Here is a 27,701-nt window from a genome sequence, read left to right as displayed (position 1 = left end):
TGATAAACAAGCAGTTTAGTTTAATTTTCTCTGGGTATCTGTAAAACACTTAGGGCCAACGTAGGAAAAAATAAAATAAAATAAAGCCTCCTGTGAAAAAATTACACTTACAAAAGAAAGGCCTGAGAGGGATTAGCGCCTTAGCCCCTCGGAGCTACAGCAGCTCTGATTGGTCCAAGGAAGTGAATAGATATTGGGAGGCTACGACAGGAGGAAAAACAATGAGAAATCACTGAGGGAGAGGGCCTCGAAGTGGGCCTCGAGGGGGCACTGGAGGTCGGGGAGTGGGTCTGGGTGGAGGGAGGGGCCCCCGCTGGTAGCCGTAGGGTGGAGGTCGTGGAGGGCCAGTGTATCCATGAGGAGGCATCAGTGGAGGAGGTCCACGCATACCATGCGGAGGCATAGGACCTGGGTGACCTGCAGGTAGAAAAGGAAAACTAAGTAAAAACAAAGAATAGGAGAGAGTGCATATTGGGACAATGTAGGGAGAGGATACACTGGGAGACAGTGAAAAGAAAGAGAAGAAAGAGAAGAAAGTGCAGGAGATAAGAGGTGTGACAAAAGAAGCTGCAAGAACAATATGTGAGGATGAGGGAGGTGGCTAAAGACTACTCACCCATAGGAGAGCCAAACGGAGGCCCTCGGGGGGGCATCCCCATTGGAGGAGGTCCAGGATGAGGCATTCCAGGTGGTGGTCGGGGTGGTGGCTGCCCCCCAGAGCCAGGGGGCCCAGCGTGGGGGTGCCCTAAGCCATGAGGGCCATGGTGGGCCAGCTGCATCTGAGACATCCCTATGAGAACAAAACAAGACACAATGAGAAATGAGACAAAAGGAAGTTAGACAGGAGGGCAAAGAAAACAAGACAGAGAAGAAAATGAAGAAAGTGACATCAGATAGAATACAGAAATTAAAGCTGGTAAAAAGTGCCCTTATCCTTGACTCCATCCCAAGAGAATAAATCAACCAACGACCCAACAGCTCCCCAGTCCCTGAAGCCCATTCGCTCCTTCCATGATTTAGGCATTGTAACAGTGCTGCAGAATGGCGTGATTATTCTACTGAACAGAATCTGGGAAGATAACAGAGACACTGTCACAGCAAAGATCTAATTCTAAAGGATGAACATGAATTTTTCAGGTGGACAACAGAGTCGGAAGAGAACATTCCAGGCAGAAAAAAATCAGCAGGTGCAAAGCATGGATGTGATCAACAGCACAGTATGTTAAAGGAAAACCAGGAGAACAGCTTGCAGTCATGGGAGTAACGGGCAGGAGCCAGATCATGCAAAGCCTAGAATGCTATGATAAAGTGTTTCGGTTTCACTCCGTAAGTAAAAGGGAGCAGCAGAAGAATTTTGAGCAAAGGTGTGTGAATATCTGTATTTAAGAAAAATTACTCTGAGATAGTCAATCAAAGTAGAGATAATTAGAGTCAAAGTGTCAGTTAGGGTATTACTGAAATAAATTAGGTGTGAAATAATGAGGCTAGGAGAGCCTAGGCTTCCCAGGTAGCGCTAGTGGTAAAGAACCAATGCAGAAGAGCCTGTTGTTCTCTTTGGTAAAACTTAAACAAGAATATAGACAGCATGATGGTTGTTTATTAAAATGAACAGTAAAGTATCTTGCATTTTTTTCATAAACGAATGTCTGAAAAAAAGGAGAGCTTGGGCACTATCTATTATTGTTAAAGAACAAAGAAGAGCAGCATTAAGTACTGATAGAGCTCCTCTACCAAGCTCATCCCTCTCCTTCCCAGCAAAGAACACCCACCTGGATGGGGCATCCCACCCGGTGGGAATGGGTGAGGATGTGAGTGTCCGTGTCCAGGATGTCCAGCCCCTGGGGTTCCCGCTGATGGGGGGCCATGTCCTCCAGCCCCAGGAGGCATAGGTGGTGGTGGCATGGCTGGGGGTATCCCAGGAGGAAGGGCTCCAGGAGGCGGTACTGGAGGTGGGAAGGAGCCAGGAGGAGGCATGCCTATAGAGAAAATGGAAAAACAGTTAATGATAGTGAGCAGAGAGTGCCTTTAGAGAGCCTGTTCCACCCTGGCATCTCCAGGCAGAATGAGCTCTTTTCCCCTCCTCCCAGCTCTCTAAAGTCAGAAGCAACATTAAATGACTCGAGCAACAACCTTCTGGAGAAACTCAACAACTTTCTTCCCACCACAATCATCATCCCTCAACCCCTTTCACCTAATGACTCAATGTCCCCTCCTTGCCAGGTTCTTTTTCCTTCTTCCTGGCCCCACCCTTCCCAACCCAAGACAAACATTTTTTATCAAAAGCTTTACCTGGTGGAGGAAGCCCAGATCCCAATGATGATACCACAGGATTGGGAGCAGATGGTGGAGGGGGTGCATCTGCAAACAGCTGATGAGGGCGGTCAGCCTGGGAGAGTGGGTTCTGTGCTGCCAGAAGTCTTTCAGCGGCTGAGCCATGGCGCTCACCCTTGGAGTCCTTCTTGAATGCGTAGGACACAGTGATTGGGCGGTTACAGAGGTACTGCCCATTCATGGCCTCAATCGCTGCATCCGAAGCATCAAATGAAGCAAAATTAATAAAGGCATAACCTTTGGAGTTGCCTGTGTCAGGGTCCCGCATAATCTTGGGGGTTTGTAAGATGACCCCAAAGGCGCTAAAAGTATCATAAAGCAACTTCTCATCAATCTCTGGGTCCAGGTTCCCAATAAAAATGTTGGCCCCCACATCCAGGTTTTTGTTGTGAGCTGATGCCTTGTTCACCCGTATTGGCTTCCCATAGAGTTTGATCATGTTCATGATCTTAATGGCATAGTCAGCATCTTCCTCACTCAAGAATTCCACAAAGCCATAGCCTGCGGAAGTGGAAAAGAAGAGGTTAGCAACTGAAGTGATTTAAAAACGAGTTTATAACTCATTTGCCTTCTAAAGCACAAAGGATAAGAAATAATAATCCCAACTTCAATTGAGAATGGTTCCAGAAACAAAATCTTTAGTTTGCTAACTCCAAAACGCTTAATACCTCTAGGGACCTCCAGGAGCAGTCTGTCCCCTCCATACGTAACTGCACTTTTTGCCGTGTACTCACCTTGGTGCTGACCAGTGACTCTATCTTTTGGCATGTGCGTGTTCACTACTGGCCCTGCCTGGAGAAATAGTTCCCACAGCAGTGGTTCGCTAACCTTCTCATCGAGGCCCCCCACGTACACAGTGGCATCTGGAAGACAGGATTAGGAGGTGAGGGCAGAAATAATAAGAAAAATAATAAGAAAAAAAAAAAGACGTTAGATTAAGCTTTTAGAAACTCCTCCTTTCCAGAAAATAGACAATCCTAAATCTAATTTAGAGTTGCGGTGCAAGTTCACTCTGTAACTTTTCTTTTTCTTTTTTTTTTTTTTTGAGTGGGAAGGCAGCAGAGGATTGGACACAGCATCACAACTACAGGCCTCAAGCGCGTCCATCCCGTCCCCATAAGGCATCGGGACCAGTCTCGCGCCCTTCGGAAAGGTAAAATCTCCCGCCCCAACGGAAACACTGCTGGGCCTAGTCGAGGTCCCCCAAACCCCCAGAGTCCATTCTGGGTTTGTCCCCTCCAGTTACCCTGGTTTCGCTCGGAGATCGGCCCGGCCGCCATGGCGAAACCGCTCCCGCCGTCTCCAGGCAGCGATCCCGCCCCCTGACCTCAGTCACTACTTCCACTTCCGAGGCGAAGGCTGACGTGAGTGGTGGGCGGGGCCGCGGCAGGGGAGGAGCCGGAAGCGGCCTCGGCCATCTTAGGAGACGCTAAGACTGGAAGCGGCTGAGGCAGTGGTGCGCTTCAGTGCACGATCCCGTGCAGAAGTGCTACGATGAGCGGGCAGGGCGGGGAACGTGAAAAGGAAACGTTCTGTCTCTTAAGGCAGTGTTAGAAGTTAAAGGGTCACACTGCTCCCGAAAATGTCACTTCAGAAGCTGGGAGAACAAAACTTTAGTTTTCATGTGTTTTGTAGCCTTTTTTCCCCCTTAGAAGGGAGTGCAGAGGAACCCCTCAACGCAAGGCGTGGGGACAACCGTCCATCCCTACCCGCAGTCCTTGAACAGATGGGGCCTCACAGCCCAGGCCTGGGCTTGAGGTATTTCCTTTTACCTCGGGGAACCTCGGGGAAGGGAATTGTGGAATGTCTGAGCTCGCTTAGTCACTCCATAGAGGGTGAGGGGAACCTGAGGCTCGGAGGTGGGGTGGTACCGAATCTTACGGGGGTTTGATACTGAAGCCCACAGGCCTCGGCCTCGGCCTCGACCTCCAGAGCACACCCTGAACTCCAGCAACATCTGAGTGTGCCTTTGCCCCGTTTGCACGAAAGAGAGGACCTTAAATTGTGAATCCTGCAGCGCCTCACGCAACCCAGCCCCTTACTTCCTTAGCAGTAATATGGTCGGTACCGTCCCTTTATGGGTCACATTCCTTTCCCTCCTCTCCCCTCACTCCCTTGCCTAAGGTTCCTTTAATCAGACACAAACAGTGCCAGCGGCGTGTATAAATATTGTGCTTTAATGAACTCCTTAAATAGAAATGTCACGACGAAAATAGATAATTGGAAGAGATAGGGTGTCCCGTGTATATTTCATACCCATAGAAAACTATAAGGGAAGAAATAGAAATTGGAATTAAAGAAGCAGCAAGAGGAGGTGAGAAGGAGGTCTGTAGGCCATCTAGTTGGCACTGATAAACAGTATATCTGATTATCACAATTTACCAGCGCGATATACAAAATTTCCATCCCAAAGACATGGAATTGCCCTGAAAAAAAGAGGCAGTCGTTCTGGATTGTTTTTGTTTCTTAATTCTTCAAATGACAAGAACTATTTAAACCAAACAAGGCAGGGTAAGAGTTGGATACGGTTAGCACCACTCATCTTAAATAGAAACTCAGGTCAGTGATCTTGTTTATGAAAGCGGAGGCAGCAAGACCAGATAAGAAAAAACGAAGGATTAGACAAAACTCTCCCTCCCCCCAGACCACCTTCTGCCCTGCCCGTGAGAAAGCAATTTCAACGGGATTGGGAGAGAATGGTGTTTGGGTTTCTTTTCTTGGAGTGATCCTCGGGAGATATTCGTGGTGTCCATTTCCTTAATAACTCCTGAAGATGGGATAGCTCCTCCTGGAGACCAGAGATTGTGGGAGCTGAGAGGCCCATCTGGGAAGAGGGTGAAGAGAGGCAGAGAGGATCCTTAATTCTCTTAGTTCCCTTTTCCCCTCCAACTATGCCCTAGGTTCCACTTGATATAAGCCAGAAGCAGTCTTCCCACAGTCCCAAATCTATTCACTTTGATACCAATAGGAATGGTATCTCACTTCCCAGTCCCCCAAACCCTTGCCCTTCTGCCTCCTGGAAACATCTGGTTTCTCCTAGAACATCTGGTTCAGCAGTCACACCCCTTCTCCCACTCCCAATTTTTGTCTTCCCTTCTCACCTGGACCTCAGGCCTTCCCCTCAGGTAGCAGCGTCTCCAGAGCCTGATCTGGGGTCCCAGACATCCAGGCAGCAGCAGTCCCAGGGGTAAAGGGCAAGCTCCCCAGTGTGAGGGGAGCCCCCACTCCTGATCAGCCAGGCTTTCAGAAGAGATAGCAGGTCGAGGGAGCCAACGAGAAGAGACTGCCAGCAGGGAGGGACTGTCCCGCCAAGGACAGAGTTGATTCAGGGGTGTCAGGGCCCCTCTAGAGAAGAGCCACACGGAACTGGGGGGCCCAGGAACCATGAAGCTTGGCTAAGGAGGAACAGGAAATCAACTGGCAACCTAGAAACCTGATGACCCCAGTTTCCCCAAACTGGGTCATGAAGGAATGTCCAGCAGTCACCCACTGCACACTGTACCAGTGATCAAACTACAAGACTCCCCCTGAGAACACTTTATCTGCTCTCATTAGACTTCAAACTAGGCCTCAGGACTGATTAAAGTTGATTTTAGGGAAACATAAAAATGTGTGCATGAGACAGGAAGACTAATAAGGATGAGGAGGACGAAAAAAGATGCCATTTGTGATGTCTAGGATTTCTGTCTTCCTGGGGACAGTTAGGACTATAAATGACAACAGAAGGGGAATGAGGAACTCAGACACTATCACTTCTCATCTACTAGGATGAGCCTGTGAGAAAAAGGAATTTAGGAACTTCAGACACCTTACCTGCTGTCTAGGGAGCCAGGAATCTGGGCAGTGTTCTGGGTCATAGCCAGGATTACGGAATTGTAGTATTTGTTTATTGCTGTAGCGTAAATTCCAGTCCCAGACAGATAGCTGTGGGTTAATAGAGTTCCCAGCCCCTGGGAACCCAGGGGTATAGACTTGTGTATAGTTGTTGAACTAGATAGACGAAACAAGAAGAGGAAGGTTAAACAAAAATATATAATCCTCCCCAGTTTAGAGATAAATCGTGAAATTCATCTGTTACTCTAAGAATCAGATGTAAGGCTTCCCTGGTGGCTAAGTGCTAAGAACCCACCTGCCAGTGCAAGAGGCACAGGTTCGATCCCCGGTTCAGGAAGATCTCATCTACCTTGGAGCAACTAAGCCTGAGCACCACGACTATTGAGCCTGTGATCTAGAGCTTGGGAGTCACAACTACTGAGCCCACATGCCACAACTACTGAAGCCTGCACACCCTAGAGCCCATGCTCCGCAACAAGAGAAGCCACCACAACGAGAACTCCGTGCACCACAACCGGAGACTATGCCTCCACTCCCCATTTGCTGCAACTAAAGAAGAGCCCACTCAGCAATGAGGACCCAGCACAGCCACACACAAAGAAAAGAATCAGATGTAGGATGGAAGTCTAGTCCTGAAAGAAAGCACCAACCTCCTCCCCCTTTCCCACCCGCAGACCACTTTTCATATTCAAGAGTAAACTTCAGAGAGTAGTTCCTTTGTTGGCCATACTGAACAGCTTGTGGGATCCTAGTTCCCCGATCAGTAATTGAACCTGGGCCATGGCAGTGAATGCCCAGAATCCTAACCACTAGCCCACCAGGAAACTTCCAGAGAGTACTTAATGGGTAGCGGAAAGGCAAAAATGGAAGTCACTGACCTGTCCACTCTGCTTTCCACGCTCCCAGGGAGTGTCTCTTAAGAATGTAAGGGTGTCAGGAACTCTGACACTGTCATGAAGAGCAAGAAGGAAGAACTCAGAAAATTCAAACTCAGCTGGAAACTGCTGGAGGAGCTGCCAGACGCAATCAAGGAAGAGGAGAAACACTGGGGCCTAAGAAGAGGGAAATTAAGAGGTTGGAAGTGGGTGTGGGGACTTAAATGGGGAGGATGAGTGACGTGGGAATGGGGACACTAAGGAGGTCAGGCAGTGGAAATTAGTTGAGGTAGGGGGTTATGGTCCCTCATCTGGATCTTCTTTCAAGCTCAGCCCAACCTCAGGCCCTAATTTGGACCTAATTCACCTCCAGTGGATTTTAGTATGTCATTTTCTCATCCCTGTACTTCTTAATAATACCCTCCCCAAACATTCTCACCTCTTCACTGGCCCCAGATCCCCCAAGTCGGGTCAGGAAAGGATGTCCAGCTGCCACCCACTCTCGTTGCACTAGTGATTGGAAGCCGAGCAGTGTTCGGGCTTCAGGGGCTGAAAGCAGCTGGACGAGTGAAGAGAGGAGGCCATTGAAATCACGATCACCGCGCTCTGGGTGATAAAGAGGGATAAGGGACAAAGAAAGAAAGACCAAGAAACTAGGGCAGAAGAGAGTGAGAAAAGGAAACATGGCAAGAGGAAGTAAGAGGCATAGGGGGAAAGTTTTGGGTAGGTAGGATTGAGAGGGCACATAAAAGTGAAGAGAAAACAAAGACCTTGAGTGATTCACTTCATACACTCCAAGATAGAAACACCCAGCTTCACATGTAGGAAGCAGAATCAAATGCCAAACCAGTTCTCCTCATTTTCCTTCCCCCGCCCCCAATCCCAGCCCCCATCCACTGATGGAAGGACAGGAACAGAAGGCTGAGAAGCCCTCTGTTAGGGACCACAAGCTTAATGGGGAAGCAGAAGTAGCTCTGAAACACGAGTAGTTCCTAGCAAAACGAGAGGAGGATGCCAGCACTGGAAGGGGACAAGGAAACTCTAGACCTCCCTTCCTGAGCAGAGTCCAGTCAGGTGAGTAAAGAAAAAGGGCAAGGAATGGAGTGGGTTGGCCCAAGAAACTCACCTTGAAGTACTACAGAGCGAACCCTGGATGTCACTAAGACTGAGATGTCACTGGCCTTTCGAAGACAAGACCTGGAGGGGTGGGCGAGGAAGAGAAGAGAACAATAGGCCTACAGGAAGGGAGTGATGGGTCATGGGATACTATGGGGCAGACTCCCAATTCCTGCCCCCACCCCCCACCCACCTTCTAAGGAGCAACAAATAACAGTCTTCTTGGGGAACCAAGGAGAAGAGTTAATGGGAGACTGAGGAGTCCAAGTTGACAGAAGTTTGAATTATAAATCATGCCAGAAAAAGATGGAGTACCTGGTGTAGTCCAACCATCGTGTTCCTTCCAGAGCTGAGAACCATTTATCCTCAGCTACAGATGAATCTGAGAGTGCAGAGGAGTCAGAAGGGCAAAGAGATCAGGAGAACTGGGGATTCAGGGTCCAGAATTAAGGGGTAATAAGTTAGGTAGTTGTTGCTTATGGGGAAAGGAACAAGAAGTAACTATAAATGGCTATGAGGTTTCTACAATTAAGTTGTGATGGTTGTACAACATTGTAAATACAATGAAATGCATTGAATTGTGCTCTCAAGATGGGTGAAGGGTGAATTTTATGGTACATAAATTATATTTCAATAAAGCTGCCTAAAAAAAAAAAAATGTTGGGATCAGGAAGACAGGAAATCAATGGGTCTGTGGGAAATGGGAGTTGAGTGGAAAACGAAGGATTATTGGGCTGAAGGAGTACACATCCATATCAGGCAAAAGGGCAAACCAAGTTAGGGTCAACAGACCTAGAGGTGGGGTGAGTGGTCAAAGTTTCTCTCACCAGGCAGGCAGAGGGCCCTCAGCCTCAGGTGGGCAAGTTGGACATCTGCAAGACTAGGCAGTTCATCCATGGTGTCTACCAGGACAACATCTGAATGCCCAGCCTGAAGCATGGACTCCACTGCTCTGGAGGGAAGGGATCAGAAAGTAAGGGAAGGTGTCTGCCCCTCACATCTAATCTTTGATTCTGCTTATCAAACCTCCCCTCACCTGATATCTTCCTTGTTGGGGTCACTGGCTGTATAGAAGCCCCCACAACGAAGAAGATCACTGCCCCCAGGGTGATGCCAGGACAGGCGCTTCACATGGATGAGAGAAGGATCACTGAGGGAGAAACTCCTAGCCCCACCCTACCCTTGCCCCGACACTGACCTCAGGGATCCCCTCCCTTCACAATGACCCCTAACCTCCCATGACCCTCTAATCCCCAAATATTACCATCATTCCCACACTGACCGGTCCACGGCCCTGATGGAAGTGGCCAAATGCTCTCCTGATCTCACTGTCCAGAGTTCGGTTAGGGACCCAGAAGTAACGGGGGAGGCTGTGAAATTGAGAGTTATGTCACAGCATGGCCCAGTGACCTCAATACAATGCAAACCTGTTACTATAAGGAAGTTGCTTAGGAGGGGATCATTCTGAAGGATCTCAGGTTTAGAGATCTAGGAGATAAGGGGTCTAGGTTTGTGGATGTCCTTGGAGGCTGGAGTTTGTGGGAAATCCCAAGTTTTAGATCAGAGTAGTGTGGGAAGACTGAAGGGGCAGCTTGGGGTTGGGTGGACTGGGGAATCACCTGGTGGCTACGTCGAACCTCTCATTGACAGTGCTGACCCTCCAGCCCCTGGCTGCCTGCTTTTTCCGCTCAGTCTCCCAGTCTTCTATTGTCTCCAAGAGGGGAATAGGTGGTTTTCTGGAATCAGAACTCTGGCCTAGGGCAGGAGGTCAGCACAAGAGGAGGAAGAAGAAGAACCAGAGACAGCTTAGCTCTTCTGTCTCCAGCCAGCTTCTGCTTTTCAGACTCTACCCTTTCTTTACCCCAAAGCACCCTCACTCACCAGCCTGGCTCAGGGTTATCCCTGCATACTGTTGGGCTGGACTGTTCTGAGCTCTGGCTTGGACAATGGCCATGGTCACCTGTGGAAGAAAGGACAGCCCATCCTTTGCCTCAGACTAAAGTAAAAAGGAGGCAATAAGGCTCATATGTTGTTTCACCGTCTTGGCCACTAATAGAGAAGAAAAGTGAAGACTGTCCCTAACAAAGGGAGCTTCCACTGGTCATGAGAACTGGAGTCAGGAGAACACATTTAGAACCACAAAATGACAGAATGGTAGTGCTGGGAGGAATCTTGGGAATAATCTTGTCCAACCCTCCCTGTTTTTCAAAGGAAGACACTCGTCCACAGTTACACTCCTGATAGTTGGCAACGCTGGGCTAGAACTCGGGCCTTTACTTTTACCATACTCTAATCTTAGTCTTTCCTAGAGGAGAGAAGCAGAGATAATGATGAGAGGGATCTTGAGAGATGGGACTATTGGGGATTGCCAAGGAAAGGATCCCAAGATTCTAAGAGGAGGAGGGATTCTTGGGTTGGAGACCTCTTACCTGAAAGGCCTGAGGCTCTAGTCCTCCAGCCTCAAAACCGACTCTGAGTAGCCGAAAGTCTTGGCCATGAATCAGAATCTCCTCAGGGATAAATTTAAGCAGGGACCCTGGACGGAGGAGCTGGACTCGGGACGGGCCATGCACTGAAGTCAAGAGTTAAAGAGTGGTATAGCCATGGATCAGGGTCCCTCTAGGAGGAACTCTTCTAGCCCATCCCACTCCATCCACTCAGTCTGTCCTCTGAAAATAGAGGAAGGATGAGGAAGGGTTCCAGCACCCACAGTGAGCCCTTTCACCAAACCACCACACTTACCAGCCTCTAATCGCCCAATGTTGGCCAGGGAAAAATCATACTCACTGCTCAGGGGAGTCTCCTAGAGGAAGCACATGACTGACGCTAAAGACATCTGAAGTCTCGTTCATTGTCCTACCTTGACAGCCCTAACCTCCCTAGAGATGCTTCCCAACGACAATCCTTGGTACTCTTAGAAGACAGCCTTTTAAGCATAACTGTCTCACTTCTATAATGTTTGTCTAAATCTTCTAGACTCCCTTTCCACTTGCCACTAGTTGTCCTTTCCACTGCCCTAACCTTCTCACCTGACTCCGCTGCCATCCATGGGGCTGGAAGGTGACTCTTAAGTTGCTGCAGATCAGGGTTCCAGGCATTTCAGGTTCCAGCCCCTTCCTCACCCCTGGGGCCCATGCTAGAATCTGCTCCCCTGCAGGGCAAGAAGGGAAGCCAGGTTATGCCTGTTCGCAGTGTTGCCCCCACTCGTATACACACACTCCTCTCAGACATTCTGTAGCAGAAACTAGTTGAGGCACTCCATTGTTAGCTCTTATGCAGCCTTTATTCTCTCCACTCACTCAACCTACCCATGTTTGTTCTCCCTCTTTTTCTTGCTTAATTGCACTCTGAAAATGATTGCCTTCGGCTACTTGATGTTTACCCCTCTAAGACAACTTTCCCTAACACTCCTTTCCTCTGGGAGCATTCTTCTTTCCAGAAAGAATGTCATAAGACAATGACCTCGAGGACCACCAGAACCTGTTCTGGAGTGATCCGAAGCCAGACCTAATGATTCCAGTGACTCTAAGAGGAGAAGAATGCAAAGCTACATCAACCCTGATCCTTATCTTCAGTCCCATTTTCCCACCCTAAAACTATTAAGACCTCTTCCAACTTCCCAGGAAGGGGAAGGGCGCAGTCTTGAAAGCGTTAGCTTGCTGTGGCCCCCTTTGCCTGGCAAAGTAAAAAAGCTACTTTCTTCTACTCCTTTAAAGCTCTGTCTCCTTTAAAGCTCTTTCTATTCAGCATAGGTGAACAGAGGCCAGTTTTTCGGCGACAGGAGAATCTAAAGAGGAAAGACTAAGATTCCTCCCTAACCCCACAAGAATGAAAGCTTAGAAGGAGAGATTTTAGGCCCTCAAATATTTTTGAATAAGTTAATGAGAGGAGGAGTACCAGGGTCAAGAAAACAGAGGGACCATCAAGCTCCTAGCCAGCCCTAGGCAGAGAACAGAGCAAACCTCAGGTAAAAGCACTTTGAGCCGGAAGAGGAATACAGAGGTATCTTTAGTGAGGTTTGAAACAGGGTTTGAGGAGGGTGAAATTTGGAACAGTCTGGAAATCAGAAGTATTGGGAAGGCATTATTACCTGGGAGGCCTCCAGAGGCCAGGCAGCTGCCCAGCTGACGACTCCTGGGCTCTGGCATCCCAGTCCCCTGGACAGACTTCGGTCCAGAGAGCTGTGAAGGGTGTAGGGTTAATCCCCAAGCTTCTCTGGTCCTGGAGTCTGCAGCCACCTTTGGAGGCCTACACTCAGACTCTCAGGAGAAACTGAGATCAGTGGCTGTGGAGAGCTCAGGACAGGCGTCGGCAGATAGTTAAGGGAGGGAGGGGCTGGTTAATGGATAATGAGACAATGAACTTGAGACTGCAAAAAAGACCAAGCACTGTCAACCAGAGGCTGATATGAGACATACCCTCCGCCTCCTCTAGATTCTTTTCTTTCTCCACATCATCCCCATTTGCACCCTTTAGATGACAAACCCCTCCCCCAAGCCCTTTTCCTCTCCTTACCCCCATCTCTGGCTCTTCCTTCTGGGGGGCGATGTTGAAACTCTGGCCCCGGCCCCCCCACCACATTTCTCTGGCTCCATCCGGGGATGGAGCAGTCAAGGGTGGAAAACCTCGAGGATGCTCAAGCCCCTTGGGGAGAGGCTGAATCCTGTAGCTAGCTGGAGGGAAGTCAGGGAGAGGGGCAGGAGGAAGATTCAAGGGAAAGGAGCACTTGAGGTGCAAGGAGCACGATGTGGGGTCTTCTGAAAGGTGTGTCCAGTCCAGCTAGAGAAGGCTCCACGGAAACTTCAGTCGACTCTGGAGAGGGCGGAAGAGATGCCCAGCCCCTTAAAGGAGAAGACACACAATTTTGGAAAAGTGGAGACAAAGTGGAAGAACCTAAGAAAGGTGAGGAAAAATTGGGGAACTGAGAAAATAACCACATTCCCTTCTTTACTCCAAACCCAGATCCTATCCTCTTTCTGTTCCTGAGCTTTGGAGACTATTTGAGGGAAGCAGTAATGACAAGTATTAAACTGGAATCATTTGGGCCACTTCCCTGGACTCTCACTGATGGTTTCCCTGGGAAGCTGTTTTTGTCTTCTTTAAGGGGATGTGAGGAATGATTAAAAGTACTTCAGGCCTCCTTACAACCTCTCCTGACAGTCTAAAGTAGTTGAGAAGAAATAAATGGAAATTGGCCCTCGGGATTTTTGCCTGGGGAAGCCCAAGAACTGGGGTGGGGGCGAGTGGAAGTGTTTTTGTATATCCTTCTCCAGAGAGTGTGAAACGTGTCTCATGTGAAGGGTGCAGTGGAAGAGTAGGGAGAGAAACTGAAATATCTGCAGGATGCTGACACAGGTACAGGTACGTGCAAGTTCCGTGGCTGGGGGTGGGAGGCCCAAAGAAAAGATCTTAACACTTAATCACACACACACACACACCATCCAGACAATTGGAAACTAGAGCCCATTCCAGGTACAGGAGCCCTCCCTCCAGCCCAGACATCAGATCTCCAAATTAATGATTCATGTTAAGGACTTTGAAAGCTGAGGGCTGGAACCCTCTGTTCAGTGCAACAGTCCCATCCCCCAACACTCCCCCTTGAAACCCAAGAGGCAAAGATGGGTGGGGAGGGCTGTAGGAGGGAAGTAAAGGAACAGTAACTAGGGTAGGTATGCAAAAATCTACCTTTAGATATGAAAAAGACAAAAGAAGCTACAAAGTAAGGAATTACAGAGCTGCTGTTTTATTGATTTTGAGTTTGTACAAAGGCAGCAGTCCTTAGGTGGGGTCCCGAGTTTTCCAGAGTGACACTCAACTCTCCTCCCCCGGCACACACACCCTTCCGGCCTCAGTTTTGAAAAGTTCCCTGTCTTGGCTGCAACTGTGGAAATAGTGAAGATATTGTGAGACAGGGAGTCCATCTGGAACAAAGAGGCATACACCTGCTAGGAAGGCGTCCCAGAAGCCTGATTCTAGAAGTCCTTAAAGCTGCGACATTCCCCACACCCACCTGCATTCCATCAGCCTCAATCCCTCACGGGAAGAAAATATTTCCCAAGTTCTGTGGCAATAGAAAAAGGTGTGTACCACAATTTAAAAATCCATTATCCATTTTCCTTCTCCCCACCACCCTTCAGTGAAGAGCCTCATTCTATCCTTTAATACTTGAGGTGTCGGAACAGCAGAATAGAGAAAACATGAGGGGGGATGGGGAAGGTCAGAGCCAGAAAGAAGATGGGTGACTTGGATCAGCACCTAACCAGGAATGCAAAGGGGACAGCAGCTGAGTGTTGAGTAACAGGAGGACACCACCCCCCCCCCCGCCCCCGACCACCCCCAACGGAGGTTTAGTGGATGGAAGGAAGGGTGGAGAGGCAAGGGTCTGTATCAGATTTTCCCATTTTCAGAATCCTGGTCTGGTTGCAGGTTTGTGCCAGGAGTGAAGGCTGCTGGGAGGGGCTGCTAGAGGAAGGAGGTGGAGCTGAGTGACTCACAAGATGAATCACAGATCCAGTTATAAGCACAGAAAGAGGCCAAGGTTCTCCCCACCCCCGCTCCTCTCTTCGCTCCTGGCAGCCAGCTTCCCTTCCTCTTTTCTAGCACCTCTTACCCAAGTGGCCAGTAAAAGGAGGGGTTGTGGAGAAAGTCTCCATGGAGGGTATAATATTCTGTTAATCCACTTAAGTTCAGGGGGCAAAACAGCCTGTGATTTCTATAAAGTGAAAGAAACAGACTGCCTGTATGAGTCACTGAATCTGTAGTTGAAGGGCCTGGAGGGAAAAGGAAATTAGAAAAATCTGTGGTGCAGGTGATTCCAGGACGAGGACTACTAATTCTGTCTTCTCACCTGTGGTGGTGGGTCTGGGGCACTGACTCCTTGGAGAAAGAAGACAATGCAGAGTCCAGAGGTGTCAGAGTAACTTGGGGACAATTATCTTTGAAACTCCTTTATTGGGAAAGATAAAATGTGACTGGAACTTTGGACATGTGGCTGTTTAGAAAGTGGTAAGAATAGCAAAAGCTAGGTTCTCAGAAGTCATTCAGAACCAGCTCCATCCTTTCCAGCTCATTATCACTCCCAAACATACACTAAAAAGTCATTGCTGATTTTTGTTTAGTTGGTCTGTGAGCTTTAGTTTCACTTGAGAAGAAACAGCCAACAGCAGAGGGAAGGAACTTCCCTCCAGGCCCCACAGAGCACTGAGTTGAACACCATACCACTCCATGAAGAGACTGAATCTTTAAAAAAAAAAAAAAAACCTTTTAATATCATCATTTTATTTCGCTGTAGAATCCAGTGTGAGGGGAAAATGTTTGGTTAAATCTTGTAACTCTCAATCAAACCAGCATAAATTAAAAGGAATCTGGAGGCGTGTCCTATAGACCTATTTGCTCCTTCAGGGCTGAGATGGAGAATCTAGGGTGAGTAGAGGGGGTAGCACTGTCTGAAATCAAAAAGGGAAAAATAAAAGCCCTGAAAATCTCCCCTCTCCAACAACAGCCTCAGTAGGTACCCCAGCGCCTGGGGTTACAATAACTAAATGCACTTATTTAAGCCTGAGAGATGATATCCCTCAATTAGGATTGGGGGGCCTGCCTCCCCCCTTCAACCACACCCTCAACTAAGGAATCTGGCTCCTTCTGAGTGCATGTCACCCCTCTCCTCCCTTCCCCCCAACACAGTAATTGCATGAGGCTGCCTCTTCTACTCCCTCCCCAAATACTGTCATTTCCCAGGCAATTTTTCACCACCTTCCTTCCCATCCTACAGCCGTCTCAAAAAATAAAGCAGGACAGACTTTACTTATCCCTACAGAAAAATATCCATTGACTCAGGGTCCCTCATCTTTAGAATGCAGAGGTTATTTTTTTTTTTTAATGCCTCAATAAAGTTACCTTCCCAAATTAAAAACAAAAAATTCTTAATGAAAAAGCTATAGGGCCTAAATAACCTAACCACCACCACCCCCCGCTTTTTTTTTTTTTTTTACCATTTTCACCCCCTTGGGCACCCCTCAGAATTTCCACCTTTTTATTTGAAAAGAAGTCAAAAGGGATTGGGGTTGGTCAATTTATAAATCAAAACAAAAGCAAACATGACACAAGGTTTCCGTTTATGTTCATTTGTCCTCAGTTTTTAAAAACAAAAGTATTAACTAGACTCTAATAACAGATCAAATCCAAACACAGCAGTCCAGTGGCGAATTAAAAGTTTCCTGGTTTTATTCTCTGGGAAAATCCCTGGTCTGTTTCCATTCCTATTGGTCCAGGCCAAAATCCTATGATATAGATGGATGCCTACGGGAAAGGTACGTGAGCTGTGCAAATTCTAGGTGTGAGTTCGAGTCACCTGTTGTTTGGGTGCATGTCAGGCGACAGAAGTTCGTATGGTGGTGGTCCCACCAGTGTTCTAAGCCCAGACACGGGGTGAGGTGAGCAAGGCACTCACTTTGGGCACAAAATTTAAGGATGCCTCAAAAGCCAGTGAGCAAGATGCTATTTTAACACAATATAGTCAGAAAATCAAAATTAATATAAAAAGAGCCACAATGAATAAAGTATCGAAATTTTAAATAAAGACAAGATTCAACTCCTCCTTGCTCAATTCAGCTTTTCTTCCCTCACTCTAACCCCAGTCCTGCTGGATCCTGTTTTAAAGATTTTGATATTTTGCCCATGATGGATTTTTTGCATTAATTTTTAAAAAATGCTGCATTAAAACACTATTTATCTTGACTAGTGAGCTTTTGGCATCTCCTTAAGTTTTGACCCTGAAGGGAATGCTCCTCTCACACCAGCCCCAGTCCTGCCTGGAAATACAAACATACCCTCCTTTGGAACCTATCTCCTTTGACCTCATTGCTTCCTTAACACATCCATTTCCAAATAAAAGCCTAAGAATTAATAGCCATGGAAATTATTAAATCAACAATCAGATTTAGAAAATAAGTGGCTTTTCGAGTTTGTTGAGGAGAAAGGAAACTTCCTAAATTGTGAGCAGTTCCAATGAAGAGGACAGTCTTGGCTGACTTTGTTATCAAGGGGGCGGTGGGATGACAACTTTCCTGACTGGGCAGAAGCAACACATGGCAAACACAAGTCCCCCCAACGCACACTCCCAGCCCATGTCAGCCTTGGATCAAATGTAAGGATTACATTCCACAGGATGGTTTAAGAGTACACACCTCAAAAGAGAAATCCAAATACAGAAAAATAGCCCCAATTAACACTCTAGACACATTAAGTACACTTATTCCCCTTCTTCATATGCACCCAGGAGTGTATACAATTGCATAGTTGATTTTTTTTTCCCCCCAGAAAGAAATAATTTAAAGAAAAGGGAAGATTGGCCCAGGATAGGTCCTCCAGTTTAAAGCTCTTAGAAATGGTGCTGGCCAGAGCATAGGCTGTCCAGACTTGTGCTTTGTGCAAAATGCAAAGGAGCTCCCCCAACTACTGTGTCCACAGACACACTCCCACCCTCTGGGGAAAAGGATGGTTTGGGGAGAGGCGGGAGAGCCAATGACAGATCAGCTCATTGGGAGTAATCTGTGATCTGTGGTTATAGTTCACTAAAATATATATTTCTCTAGCTACCTCTTTATAAATTGCCCCTAATCCCTACCCCAAGTTTCAACATCAGTCCTATTATCAAAAATATCTCTTCTTACAAAGTATTTTTTTAATTATTTTAATAAACTAACCACAGATTAAGGTCAGCTATGGCTTAACAAAAGAAGCCGGGATGTTAAGTTCATTCTCCAAAAGTAGAGAGCAAGGAGAAAGAATGACTTAAATAGGAGGGAAAAAACTCATTTTTTAAAATGTTTTTTTGCTTGCTAGGGTCTTTTTGTTTCTTTTCTTAAAAAAAAAAATCCAAAAAATAAGTTGCTTTCTACAGATATGCAGCAGCAGAGGATGGTAGTGCTCTATTTAGGTTTTTGGTTTTGTTTGAAACAGTCTGGCCAAAAGTCTGTCCTCCTCCCACCCCCTCCCAAGGCGCACTCAAATGTGTGGTTATTGCTAGTAGTTAAAAAAAGATCACCTCTGCACCAATTCACCTAGAAAAAATTCAACACACACAGCTGCTCTTATCATTCTCTTGCCTTCCCCAGAGGGAACTTCTTTTGTGTTTTTTTTTGTTTTTTTTTTTTAATAAAATTAAAGTCTTAAAAAAAATCACAACCTTCTTAACTTAGCTGAGCTCAGTCCTCAAAAAGGATGAGGAAAAGATAGGGGGCAATCGGCAATCTCCTCTCGAACTAGAAGGGATGACAGACGGCTGTTTAGAAGGAAATCAAACTTCAGAGGAAAAAGATTCCCCCTTTAAGTTCTTGCCTTTGTCATCTCACTAAACCCATTTAAGCCATCCCCCTCCTAATAAGCACCGAGAAGCACACATTTCTGCCTTGTCTTTCCAGATCCTTCAGAAGGAAAAATTTATCCAACACTAAACATCTACCTTAATTCAAGTCAGTAACAAATCTAATTTCCCAATTTCCCTCCACACTCCCAACTCCACCACCGTGTGCTTTTTTTCCAACCTAAAAGAACTTTGGTCTGTTTTTTCTTTTATTGACTGAGAACCTCCTTTGCCAGTTCCTCCCCCAGACTGCTGCCCACCTACCCACCCCCACACACCGAATCTTCCCTTACACTTTCCCTTAGGCCTGGGATGGACCCAAGGGGTTATGACACACAATTATCATCTTTCTCCCCTTGTACCTCCTCAGTACCATCAAGTCAAGATCGGCAAAGGACCAGTATAGCCTCGAGGCACCATCCAGCCCTGACCTGCTCTTGCCAGCCTGGCAGCTCTTCAGAGTATACACACTTAAGAGTTTCTAGCCAGGCTCACACCAACATTACTGCATTCGCCCCATCAACATGGGAGCTGGGTCTTATGAGCCAATTAATTGAGCTTAACTTTCTTTGTTTAGCCCCCTTGCCCTCCAAGGTTTCCCGTTCAGAACCTGTGCACCAGCAGCTCCCCACCCGGTTCACGTTCCCTTCTCCTCAGTTCTTCTCTGTAACAGCAGGAGCAGAAGTTGTTTGTCTCAGGGTGTCCATAGAAGCTGCAGTTCGGTTGTTTGCATTTGGTCTGGGTTGGGGGAAGTCCCCGGGGACCTCCAGCCCATCCATCTGGCTCAGGGGGCTCTCTGTAGCCGTTGCTATAGGAATCAGCCACGCGGAAGTGGGGTGGTAACGGTGCACCCCTGTGAGCTCCATCCTTGGAGTGACTGCCTGGCTCCAGAGAAGAGATGCTGTCCTGGTGGGGGTAGGGTCGCCCAGGAGGGCACTGTCTGGGGAAGGTGGCATATGGTGGTAGGCCCCCCCCACATGGCCCCCCCGCCAACTGCCTCCGGGGTTCCTGGCAGTGGACTCCACCCCCAGAAGGCCGAGGGACAGTAAAGCCACCAGGGTAGCCAGCAGAGAATGCCACTGCCTTGGATTCTGCTGGAGGGGCAGTCAGCAGCTCCTCCCCGCCATCTGGCTCTGGCTTTTTGGCTGGAGGAGGCCCACTCCCTACCCCTCCATTCATGATCTTCCTCTCTGTCTCCTTCTGCTTCTGCTCTGCCAGGAATCTCTCCTCAGCATCAGTGAGGTAGCGCTGGATCATCTCCTCCTGATACTGGTGGCGGTGACCCATCTTCAGGGTGCCAACAAAAATAAACTTCCCCTCCCCTTGCATTGCAATCCTCATAATGCTCAGGCTTTGCAACACCTCCTGGCTATACCTGCTCCCTCCATTACCAACAGACTCAGATGTGGGCTTCTCAGATACAGGCCCATCCCCAGCTGCCTCCTCCTTGCCACCCTTCCAACTCTTCAGTGAGTTTTTCTTCTTCTTCTCCAGGGTCTCAGTGCCACCGCTTACCCCCGAACCTGTCCCCACCCCTCCAGGCTTAGAACCCTTGCTGTGCATCAGGCCTCCCATGTTCTTCTTGAGCTTGCTGCCCAAGGTTTTGCCAAAGCTGCCCAGTTTGTTAGCCACAGAATCTGCTCTCTTCTTGTCCTTTTCCCGATCTCGCTTTGACTTCTCTTTCCGCTTGCTGCCCTCGTTGCTGGCAGAGCTGCTGCCAACTGACTCCTTGTCTGATTCCCCAGACTCAGGAGTGGACCGGGGCTCATCTCCAGCTGAGGCTGTCGGGGACTCAGGCTGGGCCAGTGGAGCCTGGAAGAGACAAGAAGATGGTTGGCAGATACAGAATGGATAAACAAGGTCTTTCTGTATGGCACAGGGAACTATATTCAATATCCTGTGATAAACCGTAATGGAAAAGAATATCTAAAAAAAGAATTTCTGTATATGTATAACTTAGTCACTTTGCTGTACAGCGGAGATTGGCACAACATTGCAAATCAACAACAAAAAATTAAATTAAAAAAAAAATGGCTGACTGTTATTCCACTGGCCTAGGTTGAAGGAAGCCCCCAGGAACCTCCAGCCCATCCACCTGGCTCAAGGGGCCTCCTGCAGCTGTTGCTATAGGAATTAACCATGTGGAGAGGGGTGGTAACACCCCTACGAACTCCTTCCTTGAAATGACTGCCAGGTTCCAGAGGAGCGCTGCTGTCATGAGGGGAAGGGTCACCCAGGAGGGCACTGTCCTTCCCCAGCTCATCAGCTCTCCCATGAACCAGGAGAAAATGTATCTAATGTCTAGCCTTTATCTCACCTCCTATAATCTGATGCCCTTCTGTAATAAGGAGATAGCAAAATGAAGACTGGATTTTGCTCTTCTAGAACAATGTGCAACTATACAAATACATAACCTCTGGGTAAGGTGGGAGAATATTCTGTAGACAGTAGAATGGCATTTATTATAAATTTCCCTATGCCAGATTCTGCCCAAAGTTACTCTCAAGGAAGTTCTGAATAACCACCCAAGTCTTAACCATTCTGCATCCGCTTTCAGACATTCAGCACCAGAGTCCATCAGTTGCCCCTTGCTCCTGTGTTCCTGTTCTATGGATAATGATATCCTCAGAACCTACTAGATCAGGAGCTTTTTAAGCTATTCTGTCTCTTCTAGTGCCCAACACAGAGGTCTATATACGGAGGGCTTAGAACAAAGTAATAACAATCTCAAGTTCAAGAAAACTTTTTCTGAAGAATGTGTTTAGTATCAGAAAGCAGAGCCTGGTTGGTGAGAAGATGTAGAAAACAAAGGCCACTAACAGAAAGGCAGGAAAAAGTCTCTTTGGGAATTTATCTGGTATTTTCCAGTTACTCCTAATATTGAAGCATAAGCCACTATCCAGAAGAGACTCGGAAGGACACCACCACCAGATGTCCTTGTTCTCCCTGACGTGGAAAGGAGGCCATGCCAGGGCGGAGTGGGAGAAGCCTCACCTGCGCATCAGAGGACACTGCGATCCACTTCACGTTCATGTAGCCATGCAGCAAATGCAATTTGACCTCTAGGGATAGGATTACACTGTGAAATGGAGAAAAAAAAGAATTTCAAAGAACTGTGGCCTTTAAAAAGCAAAGCAGTGCGATCCAGTTGGGAGGCAGGGTGGGAGAAGACTACATGGCTGGGAGCTCAGGGCTGATTTGAATTATGGCTGCACCAACTAAGCTTTATAACCTTGAGTAAGTCACTTCAACCTCCCTGAAACTCAGTAGGGGTTGATAATGAGTATAGATAATAATATCTATCCTGTAGGGCTGTTGTGAAGATTAAAATAGTATTGAGAAAGGGCCCAGCTCAGGGCCTGGAAAATAGGAAATACTTACGAAACAGTATATTACTTAGAAGACGCTTTTGATAATTAGGTGAAAACTTACTTAAAAAATCATAAACTCTTTTCTTATTTTTTAACCCAATCTTCTCAGTTGGCTCCAGTTTCAGGAGCCCAAAGAAGGCAGCACTGGATAAGAGGTGAGGAAGGAACTTTTACACTCCTAAGCTCTTCACAGAAAGCTGTGGAAGCAGGAGGAAGCCAACTTCAGGGAAATGGGGGTAGGGGTGGAGAGAACATATTTTTCTTGCCATTTAAGTTCCAAAAAAAATGCAAAAGTCTAGAGCAAATGATTTTGGTCAGCTATTTAAAACCCTTCTCGTTTGGGCTGGGAGAAATGTGACCTGATCATCTTGATTCTTTGACCACTGTTCTGGGGATTCTGTAAGAACACTCCTCATGCTATAAACACATCCTAGGATTCCCTTCTGTTTCATGGGGAGAAAAAGCAGTGGCAAGAGTCCAGGTGCCCAATCTGTCTCCCACCCCTCCATCTTCCCAAAGACACTAGAACTAGGATGTGACCATCTTCGCCCCTGAGCTGAGGAAAAGTCCCCGGGAGACAGACACTGCATGTGGAAGAGATTGCAGCTACAAAGCAGATGGAAAGGCTGGACGTGCCTCACCTTGCCAATCGGACATTGTCATTATCATCTTTGCCCCACTCCCAGCCCTTTCCAGGGTCCACAGCAAAGTGCAAAGGCAGCAGCTTATGCTCTGAATCTGTAAGTGGGATCACAGCTGGGGAGGAAAAACACATATGATCAAGGAGTCTTCCTGAGGAAAGAGGAAGGCAGCTGAACACAGACTGACTCCAGTAAAAAGGCAGCTGAATCATACCCAAGGTCTCTAACTATAGTCACATCTCAGTTCTTAATGACGAATTGTCTTAGCAGAAAAAAATAACAGGCAGGTTTTCCCTTATTACTCAGAACACAATTTAGGCAACTTATCTCCATGAATTCCCACCAGTCAGCTAGCACCCATGATGTTCCTGCCAATTAAAGTGAATTCAGGGAATTCAAAGTCATTATTAAGGCAAATAGAGCAAAGCATCATTTGGAAAGTTCTAGACCTTAATGTATAAGCTTCTTTACTCCAGATCAGGGAACACAGGCTGAGTTTTCCCCAAAACCTTTTTTTTTTTTTTTTTAAACAAAACAAAACTCTGTTTATCTTAGAGCTTAAGAAAACAGCATCAGCACGCTCTGTCTGGGCTTGCATGTCACTCAGTTCTTTCCTCCTACATCCTCTCTCATTTCAGTTCTTCTAAGTGAAAATAAAGCAGAACAAAAGACACCAGAGACCCAGACACTGCATTCCACACCTTGTTCCTTGGCATTCTCCTTCTGCTCCATGGACACAAGTGCAGAAAAGTGGGCCTGATCATAGGCAAGCACCAGAGGGGAGCGGTGACACTGGCTGGCTGGAACCTCCAAGGGCAGATAGATTCCCCCGAAGGGAATAGGGGCGAATGCTGCAGGAAATCACAAAGATTATTATTAAGGCTATATTCTTGCCTGGTGGGAAATCTCTCCACCCAACTATGTCAATTGAGCCCCCCTTTCAGTCCATCCGGTGTTTAATAATTCTTTCCTAAGAAGTTTCATCAATTAACCTCAACTGCTTTACTCTGACTCTGTGAGAATTGTGCATTGTTCTAATTTACACCGTGTTTTTCCCCAAGGGTCATATATCCCCCTTGCAGACAGGGCTGCTCAGGGTAGAGTGAGGACTGCTTGACTCACCTTCCCCCCCAGAGTCCCTCAGCATGGTGTCTGCCACAACGACTATGGGCCTCCGAAGCACGTGGGCAAGGACGAAGACGTGGAATTCTTCTAGACTCTCATACACGGGCTCTTCTGAACTCTCCACCCTAGAGTTGTAGGAGGGGAGAGAATGGAAGAGATGCAGTGCAAGGGAGAGGGAAGAAAACAAATCAAGAGACCTCTGAAGACCAGTTCTACACAGAGGAAAAAAAAAATGTCCATTTCCTTTTTTCCATTCTGAAGGCTGCCATAGACAGAGATGATTATTTTATGCTAGCATGGCTATTTCTACCTCCATTTCACAGATGGAGAAATTCAAGAAAAGAAATGTGAAGGTCTGAGGGTTAAAGTAGTGCTCAGAATTGGGAAGTAATCCCTCTTAATACCTATCTGGTTCAACAGCCTTCCCCTACTCTTTTTATCCAGTAGCTCAATATACAACTGTGTAGCCTCATTCTGCTTATTACCTTACCCACCACAACCACCCACATATCACATTCATCATGTCCTATCAAAAAAGAAAAACAAAAAAGGAAAGAAAACAAAAATCCCTTCTTCATGTTCCCTTACTTGAAGAAGAATAGCCTCGCCCATCTCTTGGCTAATACTTAGTAGCTTAATCAGAAATCTGAGAAATATTTACTGTTCTTTATATCGCATCTTCAGTTAATCACCTGGCCTGACCAATTCCATCTTTTAAGTGTCTCCTCTGGCATATCTGCAGCCACCACTTCATACCCGTGTCCCCCTCTTTCCTGGATTACTATTACTCCCCTCCAGTTCATCATCCATTTGGCTGTCACTGTGCTCAAATTCATCAATTTGTTCCTGTTACTCACATACTCACAATTGAGTGGCTTCCTGCCCCCTGCTGCTGCTACTGCTGCTAAGTCGCTTCAATCATGTCCAACTCTGTGCGACCCCATAGATGGCAGCCCACGAGGCTCCCCTGTCCCTGGGATTCTCCAGGCAAGAACACTGGACTGGGTTGCCATTTCCTTCTCCAATCCTGCCCCCTAAACCAATCTTATTCGACATTGAGTGCTTGCTACAAATGCAGATTTCTGGGCAACGCAACTGTACTTCCCTAGGGTGGAGGTCCAAAATTCTGCATTTTAAATAGACCGCCCGAATTATTCTTATACACAATAAAGTTTGGATAGGTTATATTTTTTAACTTTTTACTTTAGAAAAATTTTTAATTTTAAACATACTCAAACTAGAAGGAATAGTACACTAAACTCTCATATATCCATCATTCAACCTCAATAATCATAAATACATGGTCAATCTTCTTCCACCTAGACCTTGATATATTACCCTAGGGATCAGCCCCCACACCGACTCCACCCCACCAGATTATTCTGGAGCAAATCCTAGATATCATATAATTTCATCCATGAATATTTCAGCTTCAATCTCTAAAAAATAAAGACTATTTTTAAAGATGTCCACAATACCATCAATATCACAATTTAAAAACTACCATAATTCCATCAATATCACACTTTAAAAATAGTAATGTAGACATTATTCACATTTCCCCAATTGTCTTATACATGTCCATACATTCTAACTGGTTGATGCATCTCTTAGGTGTCTTTAAACTTAGGTTCTTTCTCTTTTCTTTGCCTTTATTTATTGAGGAAACCAAATCACTTGTCCTGCAGTTTCCCAAAGTCTGGATAGAACACAATTTCAATTCCTTAGTATGGCACACAAAAATCTGGACTGCCTAGCTTCGTCTATCATTCAGCATCACATATTCTGTATTCTGGCAATACTGAACCACCTGTGGTTCCTAGAACATACCATACTGTTACACCCTTCTGTGCCCTTGTCATGGCTTCTCTCCTGTCTTTCTGTCCAACACCCTCTTAGGATAGAACTCTTTGGACACTGAGGACTCAGCAAAGATTACTTTCTGCTCCTCCAGTTAGATATACTTACCCACCACAGCTGGCTCCATTGGTACCCAGATGCATGCGGGGTTCACTTGAGGCTAGCTTGATCAGTTCATTCCATTCCTTCTGCCACTCGTCCTCTGTGTATACCAGCCCTGACTGTGTGAAAGACAGCAAGGTATATTAAGCAGTTAGAGGCTAAGTTCAAAAGGAAATAGCCACTCCAACTCACTCATGTTATTCCACTCTATGCTCCTGTCTTATAATTTGTAAGCACTTGTCTTACAATTTATACTACAAAGTCCAGTCTCTTCTCCCTTTTATAGTCAAGATCCATGAAAGAATAGTCTATGATCACACTCACACTTCTTCCATTCTTTTCCAGCCCACTGTAATCCAGCTTGTTTCTGCCCTCCAGCCTATGTCCCTTACCCCTATACACTACTTCCCCTAACAGACTGGCTAAAGACAGTGACCTTCTAATTGGCCAAATTCAGTGAACTCTTCAGTTCTCATCTTTCTCAGCATTCATGTGGCATTTGATCTCCCCCTTAAACTTTGTTTTCCTTCAGCTCACAAAACACTACTTTCTCCAACCTCTCTGAACTCTATCTTAAAATACTGATAATGTGTCAAATAATTTTAGCCTTGGTTCTATCCGGGTTATCTCTTCTACTATTATAATCTCATCTACTGCTATCTACATGCTCAGGACTCAGATATCCTCCTCTCCAGCCCAGACTTCCTCTTCATCTCTATGTTCACATCCAGCAGCCTACTGAAGGCTGTCACCTGCCCATGACTACCTTACACTCTGTTCTGTCAAAACGGAACTTCTGCCTCTTTTAAAACTTCCTCTTCCTGTTTTCTAACCTTTGTAAGCAACACTAACTATCACTCAAACACCCAGTTAGAACTACCAGGGAGTTATTGATGACTCCTTTCACCTATCCCATACCTGGATCCCTTTAGTCAATAACTATTAAGCATGAGCTACTGTAATAGATGCTGGTTTCACTACTTCTAGTCATACATTGTTATGATCCATTTTCTACAATACTACCAGAAAGATTTTTCTAAAATTAAAATCTGATGATGTTTGCTTCCTGCTACAAATTCTTTTAAGAATTGTTATTATCTATTAGATAATAATGCAAACTCTTTAAGCACAGCATAAAGACTCCACTTCCTGGGCTCTGACCTACCCCTCTAATATCATTTAATTAGTCATACCTCCTTGAATGCACCATGTCCTTTTATACTTCTGAGCTTTTGTCTAGGTTTTGCCTCGACAGCCTTCTGCCTGAGACAGCCCACTCCATATCCACCTGGTGAATAATCTCTCAACTGTCAGCAAAAAACTCAAGTATCACTCCTCTATGAAGCCTTTCCTAAATCTCCCTGGTGCATCAGCCACTCACTGCTTCCTTTGTGCCCTCCCTGCTGAACTGCTATACAGACTTCTATCACAGAAGTCATAACTGGTTACTCTGCTGTAATCGTATACTCACACGTCCATCTCCTACTACCACTCTTAAAAGCCAGGACCATGTTTTAAGCAATATGCTTAGTGCTTACCATGTGATCAGTAATCAATAAATACATGCTCAGTAAAACTATACTTTTTATCCCAGGAGTGGAAGAAATAGTACAAATAATCTTAAAATACTATATTGGCTTTAGGATGTATATGATGGTTTGGAAGAAAGGCTATCTTGTTAATTGTATTTGGCCTACATAAGTGTTTAAAAAAGTTTATACTCTTTTTTTGAATATTTATTTATTTATATTTGGCTACACTGGGTCTTAGCTGCAGCACTCAAGATCTTTGATCTTCACTGCAGCATGCAGATTCTTTGTTGTAGCACATGGGATCTAGATCCCTGACCTGGCATCAAACCTGGGGCCCTGCATTGTGAGCTCCAAGTCTTAGCCACTGGACCCCAGGGAAGCCCCAAGTTTATACTTTAAACACACACTGACAGAGTAGAAAGAATCACATTAGAAACATGAGAAGTATCAGAACAAACGTAAAAGGAATTAAAGAGCTATTGTGAGCATATTTTACTTTAATAAAAACAACAACAAAAACACAACAAAGCTATTTTCAACTTGTATAATTC

General features: G+C 46.3%; 3 protein-coding genes across 8 annotated transcripts in view; all 3 read right to left on the bottom strand.

Annotated features, from left to right (window-relative positions):
- SF3B4 (splicing factor 3b subunit 4) lies at positions 1-3,686 on the bottom strand. The gene is made up of 6 exons (XM_061408170.1): positions 3,578-3,686; positions 3,066-3,194; positions 2,290-2,832; positions 1,770-1,976; positions 617-790; positions 1-417 (listed from the first exon to the last, which is right to left on the bottom strand). The coding sequence occupies exons 1-6, from the start codon at positions 3,609-3,611 to the stop codon at positions 230-232; spliced, it is 1,275 nt and encodes a 424-aa protein (XP_061264154.1). The 5' UTR covers positions 3,612-3,686; the 3' UTR covers positions 1-229.
- An 804-nt stretch (positions 3,687-4,490) lies between these two features.
- On the bottom strand, positions 4,491-13,792 carry MTMR11 (myotubularin related protein 11). Of its 5 annotated transcripts, none has more exons than XM_061408124.1 (17): positions 12,672-13,792; positions 12,247-12,337; positions 11,186-11,307; positions 10,899-10,959; positions 10,586-10,728; positions 10,038-10,116; positions 9,776-9,911; positions 9,439-9,526; positions 9,193-9,281; positions 8,984-9,108; positions 8,472-8,538; positions 8,167-8,237; positions 7,480-7,646; positions 7,044-7,217; positions 6,145-6,321; positions 5,433-5,726; positions 4,491-5,155 (listed from the first exon to the last, which is right to left on the bottom strand). In XM_061408124.1, exons 1-17 carry the CDS (start codon positions 12,735-12,737, stop codon positions 5,009-5,011), a joined length of 2,097 nt encoding a protein of 698 aa, XP_061264108.1. In that variant the 5' UTR covers positions 12,738-13,792; the 3' UTR covers positions 4,491-5,008. The 5 variants fall into 5 exon arrangements, with proteins under 5 accessions (XP_061264108.1, XP_061264116.1, XP_061264124.1 ...); XM_061408132.1 differs by having other exon boundaries at positions 10,944-10,959; XM_061408140.1 differs by having other exon boundaries at positions 12,247-12,525; positions 12,672-12,755.
- Positions 13,793-13,883: 91 nt separating this feature from the next.
- Positions 13,884-27,701, bottom strand: part of OTUD7B (OTU deubiquitinase 7B) — a 59,692-nt gene continuing 45,874 nt past the window's right edge. For both annotated transcript variants that reach the window (XM_061408104.1, XM_061408112.1), the window contains exons 7-12: positions 25,625-25,737; positions 23,654-23,781; positions 23,233-23,382; positions 22,532-22,646; positions 21,514-21,598; positions 13,884-20,331 (exon numbers count right to left, since the gene is read on the bottom strand). In XM_061408104.1, the coding sequence (XP_061264088.1) occupies positions 19,123-20,331; positions 21,514-21,598; positions 22,532-22,646; positions 23,233-23,382; positions 23,654-23,781; positions 25,625-25,737 (1,800 nt within the window). In that variant the 3' untranslated portion in view covers positions 13,884-19,122. The remainder of the gene's footprint in view (positions 20,332-21,513; positions 21,599-22,531; positions 22,647-23,232; positions 23,383-23,653; positions 23,782-25,624; positions 25,738-27,701) is intronic.

This window comes from Bos javanicus, chromosome 3 (genome assembly GCF_032452875.1).
Source record: "Bos javanicus breed banteng chromosome 3, ARS-OSU_banteng_1.0, whole genome shotgun sequence".
NCBI lineage: Eukaryota > Metazoa > Chordata > Mammalia > Artiodactyla > Bovidae > Bos > Bos javanicus.
Note: the sequence above shows the minus strand (reverse complement) of the source record. Positions and strands in the feature narration are given on the sequence as shown.

Coding starts and splice junctions, on each gene's coding strand:
- SF3B4 (XM_061408170.1), bottom strand. CDS start 3,611: ATGGCGGCCGGGCCGATCTCCGAGCGAAACCAGG. Junction 791..1,769: donor GGGTGGGATGCCCCATCCAG/GTGGGTGTTCTT, acceptor TTGTTCTCATAG/GGATGTCTCAGATGCAGCTG. Junction 418..616: donor TCCGTTTGGCTCTCCTATGG/GTGAGTAGTCTT, acceptor TTCTACCTGCAG/GTCACCCAGGTCCTATGCCT.
- MTMR11 (XM_061408124.1), bottom strand. CDS start 12,737: ATGTGGTGGGGGGGCCGGGGCCAGAGTTTCAACATCGCCCCCCAGAAG. Junction 9,109..9,192: donor CCCAACAAGGAAGATATCAG/GTGAGGGGAGGT, acceptor CCTTCCCTCCAG/AGCAGTGGAGTCCATGCTTC. Junction 8,539..8,983: donor GAGGGCCCTCTGCCTGCCTG/GTGAGAGAAACT, acceptor CTGCACTCTCAG/ATTCATCTGTAGCTGAGGAT.